Genomic DNA, 12,279 nt, shown 5'->3' with positions numbered 1-12,279 from the left:
AAGAGATTGTCAAACTCATACACAGTCCCTATTGTCTTGTTTAATAGTATGTATCCATATATACGTATAATTTATTTTTACTTTTTTAATTTAAGGAAAAGATAAATAAAGTGAATCGCAAAAAATATTTTACATCATTCTTTATTAATAGCTTATTTTACATAATTAGGAATTTTTGGATTATTTATAATAAAAATTGAGTTTTTAGAATATAAGAGGAAAAAATATTTATATAACTCAAAATTTAGAAATAACAAAAAAAATAAAGATAAAGATTTAAATCATAAAAGATCTAGAGATTAATTTCTATATCCATTTCTCTATAATTTCCTCTTATTCATTTCATCAGTTTAAGTTCAATTGTGAACTTAATTTAACAATCCCTAAAACTGATTTTGACTTATCTTTTTAATGATAAAATACCTAGCTACTTAAGACAAATAAGTATTAACAATAAGGTAAAAAAAAATTAATTGACTAATAAAATAATATTGGAAAGACGAATGTAAAAACACGTCAAATATACAATAAAAAGGTTGAATATTGTATTTAAGATTTAAAAAATTTAAAACAACATAAGATACTTAAACCTATAAAGTTTAAGGTAGATATGTATCAAGTTATTTTTTTCTTAAATATTTATTTGACAAAACTTATTAGATCCAACTTCAAACTAGACAAATATATTGTCAAAATCGCTACCTAAAAACTTATTTTTGTAAAATCTCCTTCGCTATCTAAAAACTTATTTTTGTAAAATCTCCTTCTTCAATTAGATGAGATTAATAACATACAACTAAAAAAATGAATAGATTAGAGCGATTTACACAAGTAATTATTTATATTAGTTTGTTTAACAAACTAGGATTATGTCCATTTTTTATCAATAAAGATAAATGTTTCACTAATGGAGGCTAACACTACAAGTTACAAAATATTACTTTGACTTGTACTTCTAGTTAAACTACAAGTTTTTATTTTTTTACAAATTCAATCATGGTCACACCATAATTTATCTTTAGACACGATCATTTCTGGCTAAGCTCGACCATTGTTAGGACCCAGCCAAAAAAAAGGTTAAGATCTAAATGATCAAGGGTTTTGTTCACTAAATTAGAATTATTGTCTTGAGATGAATACAAGTTTAAGGACAATCTTTCATATAATTATGAACACAAACATTGTTCTTTCTTCCAAAACGAAGGTTAAGGATTGCTTAATACAAGATGTTATTTCCACTCATGTCGTAAGAGTTTTGTCAATCTTTCTTCTTCATGAGATCTTCTATATGTATAGTTGAGAAGAAAAGAGTCATTCTAAATCATTTTGGATTTGTTGTGAGATTTTGCACCCTTCATCTTCTTTGTCTTGGGTGTTTCCATGTTCAAGCATGTAGATGCATTAAATTCACCCCATGCAATATTAAATGTGTGACTTATTTAGATAACTCCTCTTATACACATCATGATTCAAAGGTAGTTTCTTTCCACCTTTAAGTAAAGTACAAGGCTTGACACAATTGGATAACTTGCTCAAGAGTATCATTTTGCCTTTTTTTTTTCAAAAGTTGTTTACATGGAGAAAATTTAAACATGTTCTACCATAAATCTTGATGTGAAGACTTTATTGTGAGATATTCTTGAAAAAAACAAAGAGATGAACATTCCTTGAACTCATAGAATAATCATGTATAATTTTTCAATATGTATTATAAATGTTCAGTCTATATATCAACTTGGTCTATCATAGTAAAAACTTATCAAACAAAGTGTAAAAAGAAAGATGTTTATGTTTGTTTAGTAATATAAAGCTATATACTTATATTTGTTTGACTAAAAAAAATTATGACAACAACATGCTTGTGCTTGTTAGGAGAAATGAAGTTATTGAGTTTGATAAAATCTTAATGCTTATTAAATTTTGTTTTATACTAAATTATTTAAGAACATGCTTAAAACTAAAGTAAAAGGTCTTTTGAACTTTGATATAATAGAGAAGATAAATTATGTAAGTTGGATAACTATTTTAATATCTTAAAACAAGGTGTTTAGTCACTCATGATTTCACACTAACACAATGACTAAAGACAATAAATATATCTAGAATGGCTTAGAAAGATTGTCTAGTCCTCCCCCCCCCCCCTCCCCCCTCCCCCCATCCCCTCACACACACGCATCCTAAAATTTGAAAATCGTGTTTTCTCCTATTTCGTAATTTCTTTTTCTACTTTATTTGGTTTCTCTCTCTTTCGTACTTCTATCTCTTGCTCACATTTCATTTTTATCTCAATTTTCACCTTCAATATCTCATCATTTCCTAAATCAAATTGCACCACAGTGAAATTGAAATGCAAAGAAACATTTTGTATTAAACAATTTCTTTTTCTGAGCAAGTTCATTTTCTACCTTTTTCTTTAAGCAATATATTTTTCTCTTGTACGTGGCTTTTCTTCTTCCATTTCTTTGTGTAAATAGAGCTAGTTTAGGATTTGAAGTTGTGTAAGGAAATAACAATATTAGGAATCTACTTTTTAAGGTAAAGGAAAATAATCATTTATAAGTTGTTAATTTTTTTGAAACATTGAATATTGGTTTTGAGATTTAATTTGGAGTGTTGATAAATTTATCCTTTTCTAAATAGGTGAGGGGTGATAAATTTATATTAGACAAATTATGATAAAGAGTAAAAAATTTAATTATTTTTTCAAAAGAAAGACTTGAAGATGAATAAAATACATCTACGTCAATTAAACTTGAGAAACTCATAAGAATTCAAGAATTGAAAAAAAATGAAAAACAACTCTCTAAAGTTTCTAGAGTTACATATAATGAATTTAAAAAACATGATCCTGAAGTGTCTAAATTTGGGACTTCTTATGTAATAAGACAAGGACACTTTCGTCATTAAAAAATATCATATTAAATAGAGTATTATTTGAGAGTTGAAATATTATTCGTTACAATTGATAAAAAAATTATAAGAATTGTAGATTTAATGACCTAACAATGAAGTTATTAATTCTAAGTTTTACTGAGAATGATGATATTGATAAAATTTATACATTTGTATATCTATGAATTTTAATAAGAGATGATTAATTTAAATTTTCAACTTCAATATTTTATTATTGATGCTCGTTAATATTTAAATTTTAAAAATTATCAATAATACAAGGTGGTGTATATGTTTGGACAACAACCAAAAAAATTCTAAAGTTTGAGCAAAGGAAATTTAAAGAGAAATGAAAACTTTTTCTAATAAAGAAAATAATTTTTATATAAAAATTATAATTTTGCTTCCTTGAATTTTTTTGTGGAAGTTCTGGAAGTGGTGACGCACAAGTATTAAACTTACCCCGTTCTTCAACGTTTGTGTGATCATCTTTTGGTGTTATTTTAACAAGTTACAACATATATCTATATGAATCATTACACTCAAGTGTAGTTAGTGTAATTATGTATAAGATAACAATCTACTACCTCTTTGTATATAATTATAAAATTATATTATAATTTATAATTTTAATATTAAATTCACACATGAATAAATATAAGATATTTAAGGAAGACGAGAAGGAGTAGCAGATTTTTCCAAACCCTAGCCATTGATATTTGTAAGTCGAAGAATGGTAGGTGAGTGGAGATAGAAGGTGGAGATGGTTGGTGGGAAGTATGAGATAGACCCCACAATTACATTCACTCTCTCTTATGTCACATCTTAACATCACATTTCATGAGACACATTATCAAACTGAAATTGAAAGAATACAAAGCAAGAATCACTTTTGCATCCACCCAATACTTTTCAACTCCCATTGGGATTGGGAAATTCCTACCTTTTTTCTCTTTATATTAACTAATTTAGTAGGTAGAATTAACTATCATCAACTCAGGAGAGGAGATAGTTTCTTAATTTATGGAAAGTTTTTGCAGTTTTTGACTGTAAAAAGAATGACTGTGTATATAATAATAGCATTTTTATCATTACTGTAAAATCAAGAAGCTGAATCGATCATAAATAGCATTTTCTACACAAACATTTATGTTTTTTAAGAAAAGGTGACTTGAAAAATATATGACAATGACAGAGAAAACTGATATGAAATAGTAGTGGTGATAAGTAGTGAAACTGGTCGATAATAAAAGTAGGAGAACGACACACCTAAATTTAAATTTTTTATATTCATTTGTCAAAAAACGTAATATATCAAAATTGGTATAAACACTTAAAGAATGTGAACTTCAGAAAGTTATGTCAATATATGATATACATTTAGGTAATAAAAAATTATTTTATTTAAAATTAAAAAAAATGTATGTGAATCTTAATCATATATCTAAATCTAATAAAATTTGAGTTTTATACGATATTAATATAAAAGTATGCTAACATCATATAAATAAAATAAAATATTTACATTAAAAAAATACAATTTTCACAATAACTAAGTAAAATGTTGATAAAAAAAGAGTTTTATAAAAGTCTTATACTAGAATAAAAGTTGTAAAAATATGGAAAAAGTGATATAGTAGAATAAAAGTTGTAATAATAGAGATACGGAGTCCTTGTAGAATTAATTTGTGTCCTTCTCTTATAACATATTGTGTGAACATAATCCATTCCCACCACCCTTTCACGATGGACACTGAAATGTACTTTACAATACCACTGACAATTTCCAATCTTCATATTCCTGCCAAAATCTGCTGTACTATTACCTTTACAATATTCACTCGTTTACCCTTATACCATTAAAATACAAAATAACTCCAACATCTTTCATTTCACATTTTATTCTTATATTTTCTCTCCCAGTAAAACTTTTCTCCATATATTCCTCATTGCATCTATTTAGGTTTAATGTAGAAAGAAAAGTTGTGGGTCCAGTTAAATATCAAACTCCTGTTTTATAAAAATGTAATTTATATATACACAGTGTGTGTCATTTCAAGAAAGGTTTTTGTTCCAGGATGATAGAGTTGCAGTGTGCAATTCGATGAGCCCATTAGGCCCATCCTCTTTATGATTCTAGAAAAGCAGACCTCTGAAGAGAATTGCTTCCTGCACCCCTCAAATTTCTTCTTCCACTCCATCGATAATGTGAAATTCCAATAATAATCTTTATTATTTCATTTAGCCCTAACTTTTCACCTACCTTCATGTTCCTGGTGCGGCTGTTATTACCCAGGTAGTGTGCCTTGATGCTTGAGGCAACTGTATGCGTCCTCTTTCTTCTATTTTTGGAAATCTATTTTCCGGTAACATATCATAACGTGCTCACTTACCACCTCATTTGACCTCGACGAGAGACCTCGCACCATAATATAGATACATTAGTGTTCAAATAAAACACAGAAAGATAGATATGGAATTAAAATAAATGATGGGGTGTAGTAAGAAATTTATGGGGGTGAAGGAAGCAATAACCACCATAATGACCCAATAACATATGAAGTTTCTGACATTTAGTGGGATTTATTCCTGCACCTTCATGTTTTCTTTCTGAATGTCATAATCGTGATAAAATAACTTATATATCCTTTATTAAATAATTTGCACATCCATGTTCACTTACAAATTTACAGATTATACAATGTGTAATGTAAATTTATAGTACGAATTGTATAATCACATGTAAATTTACATTATGAACGTATTTTCATATCAAGTTTTCTTTTTTCCAAATTTGTATTACATATTGTACAGTTTAGAATTTAAATTTGTATTATAAATTATACAAATGTAATGTAATTTGCAATCTAAATTGTTTTTCGAATTTACATTATGATGGTAAAATTTGGAATATAAATTTGCATTACAAATTGTACAAACTGAAATTTAATTTGTATTACGGATTGTAAAATTTGAAATATAATTTACATTTCAAATTGTCTTTCAAATTCGTATTATGAATTGTCTAATTCGAAATATTTATGAATTACATAATAAAGAATATTTTTTTTTATTAATTTCAAAAGGAATATAATTGGAAATTTAATATATATGAAGGTATAGGAAAAACATCCTCCTGAGTTCTGTAATAGATAAGAATATCGTTTATAAAGGCTACAACAAACTTATCTACAAAAGGTCGAAAGATCTTGTTCATATAATCCATGAATAAAGATGGAGTGTTAATTAGTTACACCAAAAGGCATAACAACATACTCGTAATGCCATATCTATTTGCACATCTCCTGCCTTTACCAAAACCTGGTGATATCCCCACCGTAGATCTATCTTAGAAAACACCACCACTCCGTGCAACTGATCCATCAAGTCGTCTATTCTTGACAAGAGATACTTATTCTTGATTGTTAGCTTGTTCAATTGTTTGTAATTCACACATAGCCTAGAGCTTTCATCCTTCTTCTTCATTAGCAACACCGGTGCTCTCTACGTGAAACGCTCGAATTGATAAATTGTTTCTCAAACAACTCATCAACCTGTTTCTTTAACTCCACCAACTCAACTAGAGTCATCCTATAAGGAACTCGACATTGGCCCCACTTCTGGTACCAGATCAATAGAGAACTCCACCTCTTTCTGAGGAGGTAATCCTGGTACTTCCTCGGGAAAAACATCAACAGACTCACTCACCACCGGTATAACCAAACTCCCTCCACTTTGCTCAACATCCAAATGAGTTGAGATAATAAAGCAACAAAATCCCTACTTTGCTTCATGACACACCTAGCTAGACGACAAGAACTTTGGTTCGTCTTCACTACAACTTTTTCTTATTGTAATCAATAAGAATATGATTACTAGATAACATATCCATCTCTAAGATTACATCCAAACCTTGTAGGGGTAAGCAACTGAGATTCACTTTGAACTTACACCCTTCAACAACCATTGGACATCCTGCACAAAGATAAAAAGTCTTAACTAAACTAGAAGCTAAAGTAGATACCACAAGGTCGTACTACAGCTCTTTTATAGGCAAACTCAACTCTTACACACACACATGTTTGATACAAAAGAGTGTATCTCTCCATAATCAAATAACACAGATAAGCTTATACCAAATATAAGACAACTTCCTACTATAAGATTACCTAAAATGGATGCCTCTACCCCTGACATAGTGTATACTTTACCCGAAGCCTAGGGTCTTCCACCCTACTCTATTGTGGTTGCACTGACTACTGTAGTTGAGTCACAACTCTTACTAGAAGGATAATCTTTGATCATGACTCCAATTGTTGCAAAGCTACATTGTTTTCTTGAACCAATGAAGCATTCTACTGCATTACTACCACAAAGGATTTCATCATCCTAACCAAATTGGGCAGATTCAGATTCGTGGGTGGAGGAGGAGGAGGCCTAGGTGACATACTCTGCTCACACAGAAAAAAGCCATCAGTTTACTCAAATAAACTGAAATCTTAACTAAACATAATTAAGAGTACACTACAAAAACTTAGTATACTCATAACCAAAAGGTTTTCTAAGGAAGAACTACTTTAACACCAAATTGTAACATCCCAAATTTATAGTTTTAACACTATTATGGAATTATCACATATTTAATAAACATGATCGGTTAAGCTAAAAGGAAACATATAAAATATGATTATAATTACCTTAAATATAACCATAATTCAAACTTTATATACAAGATATTCTATTTCTAAGATTATATAAACATAAACTAAAGATTCTTCAAAACACCATAAATTAAACCAATACTACTCTAATTATCTAAGCATCAACATCCTCATCACCTAACACCTACTCAACTGAAATATCTTCCTCTGCTCACACTAATCAGGTGATTATTACAAAAGAGAAAGAATCAAACAAGCAACAATGTAAGCTAATTTATAAAAGAAACAAATATGTAATTCAATCAAGTCAATAATCTAACAATTTCATTCTCAAAACCATCAAATACCTAAATACATAATTAGACTCTAGACTTGATCATATTGGTGTCAAACTCTTAGGGAACTTGTGCATGTGCGGTGAAACAACACACCACCCTAACTACCATACAAGCTTAATATGCAAATACCTATGGCCAAACTGACTCTAGGCTAAAGATCTCATGCTACTCCTCATGACATAACCACCCCTCTCAACTTGAGGTTGGATGGATATTGGAGTGTAAGAAACATTCTCTGATTTCGGAGCCCCTACAACATTCTCTAATTTCGGAGCCCCTACAACAATACATTACACATAAGCATCACACAAAGATCTTCTCCATGGAATCCCTTTCACCACATACTAAAATCAAATACACTTTCATCATTATCATTCATAAATATTCATAAACCTCAAAATATACTCATAACATCCTAATAATCAGATCAAAGCAACCACGAAAGAAAGCATGGAAAACCACATAAATAACTAGAAACTGGATGCCCACCAAAGAGATAAGACGCCGAACGAGAGGAACTCTCGCCCAACAAATTAAGGGAAAAAGAGGTCCAGACCTGTAGTGGAAAAGTGACAATCAACGCTCAATTCCATCACTCAATTCCCAAAAGTCAGAGACCTCATTGACTTCATGGCACAGCGCCTAAGGTGGCACTCAACATCATGAAGCTTAGTGACTCTCAGTTTTAACAGTGATCTACACCACATAGGGTCGCTCAGCGTTGTACGAGATAACAACAATTATTTTTTCTAATTTTAATGCACCTCAGACCTATCCAAAAGACTAAATTAGTATCCTTGACACTAGAATTGATGCAAAAATATGTTTATGACTGAAAATGAGTACCTATTTGCTCATTTGGTAAAAAAAGAAGCATTAGATCAACCCAACCACTCAAAAACTCATATATTCAATTCTACATGTTATAAACCAGAAATCAGCAAACTAAGTGTTTAAACATGTTATAATTGACTCAAAAACAGACCTCAAACTTTCAGTTTCATTACAAAATAACTCCTTTAGATTTTCACCTGTAAAAACCTCCAAAAATGGACTGAAAATTATCCTAAAACTCAACCTATTGACTACCTCAAGATACAACAACATATTTCACTAATTATAACCTCAATACATCATCTCAAGTTATCAAAACAAATACAATTAATCAATATTTACATAAAGACTATACTAGTAATAGATAACATTAAATTTTACCAATTTCAAGCAATCATATTAAAACACATCCAAACAAATTTATTAAAGACTTAGAAAAGCAAATATATAGCTTCCCTTACATGGTAGGAAGCTTCAACAACTCTAAGATACAGATAATCACCCCCTTAGCTCAGAATACTCTATCTATACCTACAAATAACAAAATTATAATTAGGATACACAGTTAGAACCACTGGTCAGTAGAGAATCAACTAGAAAGCCAAGAAGAAGCATGCGACAAGCTATTCCTCACATGCATTAAAGAAAATGCAGCTTAAGAAAAGAATAGAAACTAACTTTTTCTTTTCAGAAAATTGACCGAATGGAAGTAAAGACCTCGTTGTCGTGATCACATGCACTTCGTAATCATCAAGAAAATGATTCTATGGTTAGAACTCGAAGAGAGAGGACAAAGAAGTTCATAGAACTATCTTTAGAGAGATTGTGTGTTTTAAGTAACGAAACCTTTAATCAAATTTCTATTTATACCTTTTGATTTTTTAATATTAAAATAACATAGTCTTATTATTTAGAACATATTATCTATTCTTAAAAACTCAATTTTCTATGTAATGACAAATTTTCAAAATTGTAGAAGATAAAATGGGTTTGGCCATGCCATTTAGTTTTCAATTGTTTAATTACAATTACTTAATAAATTTAAATTTGTAAAAGTTCATACGTTTTAAATTATAATGTTATTATACATTTAGACATTCAAAATGGAACCCGTATTACCAAATTTGATGCATTCATACAAAATATAGACTTTTACGTGAACTTGAACCTCTTTTGTTTTCTTCTCTTATGACCACTTCAAAAAACGAAAAACATTGTATTGGGCTATGTTCAGAGAAGTTTCCTTGTATACCTATCAATCACCGAAATAATCCAACAACACTATTCATATATAATAATAAAATAACAATTTTTTCTTTCTTTCTCCTAATTTTTTTTTTCTACGAAACCTAAAAATAATTAATTTAATAGCCTCACGTGCAACCTTGACTTGCTACATATTTTTCTCCGAGTCAAAGGACACACCTTTGATTTTGCTGCCTTTTCCACATCTTTTGTTTTTTTTATGAAAGAAACATTCTTTACATTATGTTATTTGATTTCTCAACCATTGAAATGCTTTATTTTCTAATTCATTAACCTTTTGGTTACATATGCATTAACGTCAAACTTAATACAGTATTCAATTACAAATGTGTGCATATTTCTTTTTTGGAAAACCACTTTCCTTAAGTGCGAAGGTAAAATGTCATTCACATATAAAAAAAATCAAATTATAATTAAAAGAAAATTATGATAGCAGTTTGATCTAGTCTTTTTTTATGACAAATAATTTGAATATTTTGAATAAATTAATTTGATTTCATAATTTTTGAATCAAGCAGACTTAAAATTCAAGTTGATTAGTTCAAATAATAAAAAAAGATATCTTATTGTGCATTTTAAGGTAAAAATAAAAGAAATATAACATATTTAACTGATTTACTCTAATACAGTGTCTTAATATATAGATATATGCATATTAGCAGCAGATTTGTGTCTTAATTTATAGAAGATTTATTTCTTAATAATACATAATCTGTCATAAATATATATTACAATCACATCCTTAATTTGTAGCAAATTTATTTGCTAATAAATAATAAAACTAAACTGAAAATCAGAAATATGTGTATATATACAATAATCATATTCCTTAATTACAACATATTTGTTTATTAATTTGTAATTTATTCCAATGAAGTACCAAGTCAACAAGCCTTAAATTACAAAATAAATCTCGGAATCAAAGATAACTGATTTTATTAATTTAGTTGGATTTAAACCCATAGAGACAAAATCAAACAAAAAGAATGTGTTCAGTTCTGATTTTTTTGTGAATTGATTACAATTAGTGGATGTCCAAATTGAAAATTATATATGCTGCCCATAATAACTTCCTCCTTTAAATGGAGAGATTTTTTTCTTTTCTCAAAATCCACGTTGTTGAAGTATTGTCACTGTGAAAAGGAAGTTCTGTTTGTTTCTTATACAAACAGGGTCGTGAAGTACATGATTTTGACCACTATTTATTTATTCATAATAATTGTATGTGATCACACGTACAATTTTCTTAAATTGATTTATGTCATTTCCTTTTAAAGATTGCGTAAAAAAATCATTTAATGGAAAAAGGAACATAAGAAATGGGATTATATTGGACGGAGTCATAGAAGTTGATTCACTGTCATTCGTGGCGGTAATTAAGAAGAAACTTCGAGGAAAGTAGTACTGGTGAATTTTCTATGCATTGCAACTGCGAATAATGAATCTATAAATTGAGAAGAGGCAAAGAGAAAGAAGTAGCATTGGATCAGATATGAAGTTAGAAGCAGCAAGAGGAGGAGGATGCAAGTACCACCCTGATAACAAGCAATTACAAGGTGTTTGTCCCTTTTGCTTAAGAGACAAACTTTTGAAGCTCTATGACATAAACAATCCAACTTATCCTCTTCCTTCTCCTTCTCAACCTTTTTCTTATTATATGTCTCACAATCACCATCACCATCACCATCGTCGCCATGCTTCTAGCGTGGTGGATTCTGCCTCTTCCATGGTTAGTTTCAATTATGGATTGAAGAAGAGTAACTCCATTGCCTTTGCTTCAGGAAGCCGAAACACAGATAGGGAAGTCAATGAAAACCGCGGGGGGAGTAAGAAAATGGGTGTTTGGTCCAAGCTGCTCAAATTGACCAGAAAGAACGGTAAGGAGGCCTTCATGCATTCCAGGACAGTGAGGGAGGGAAAGAGTATGCATTTTTAATGTTATTGTAGATCCACTTTTTTTTTCAGTGATGTAACTACACATAATTGTGGAGGACTTTTATTGAGTTTGCAATTGGGTTCGTGCAAAGGTTTCCATATGACAAATGTGTATTCATCTAAGAAAGAATTAATTTACTTTCTAACACATTTTCGACAAGCAAATTTGGTATCCGCCGTATCAGTAACAAGATTATTCAAAAAGAACAAGCTGATGTATCAGTTTAACATATACTTATTCTCCAAGTTCGAGGAGAGGTTCTTGTTGAAGCTTCAGATTTTATCCTGTAATGTAAATGAAAGTTAAACTAACTCGCCTCATAATTAAGATGGGTATGAGCATGGACTTCCTC

The 12,279-nt window shown here is 29.7% G+C and overlaps 1 protein-coding gene across 1 annotated transcript; it reads left to right on the top strand.

Moving 5' to 3' along the window:
* Positions 1-11,355: 11,355 nt before the first annotated feature.
* LOC148195045 (uncharacterized) lies at positions 11,356-12,074 on the top strand. The gene has a single exon (XM_088094258.1). The coding sequence runs from the start codon at positions 11,484-11,486 to the stop codon at positions 11,925-11,927; it is 444 nt and encodes a 147-aa protein (XP_087950384.1). The 5' UTR covers positions 11,356-11,483; the 3' UTR covers positions 11,928-12,074.
* Positions 12,075-12,279: the final 205 nt, after the last annotated feature.

The sequence above is a fragment of the Vigna umbellata genome, chromosome 7 (genome assembly GCF_029865625.1).
Source record: "Vigna umbellata cultivar VRB3 chromosome 7, Vumbellata_1.0, whole genome shotgun sequence".
Taxonomy (NCBI): domain Eukaryota; kingdom Viridiplantae; phylum Streptophyta; class Magnoliopsida; order Fabales; family Fabaceae; genus Vigna; species Vigna umbellata.
This window is presented reverse-complemented; position numbering and strand designations above follow the sequence as displayed.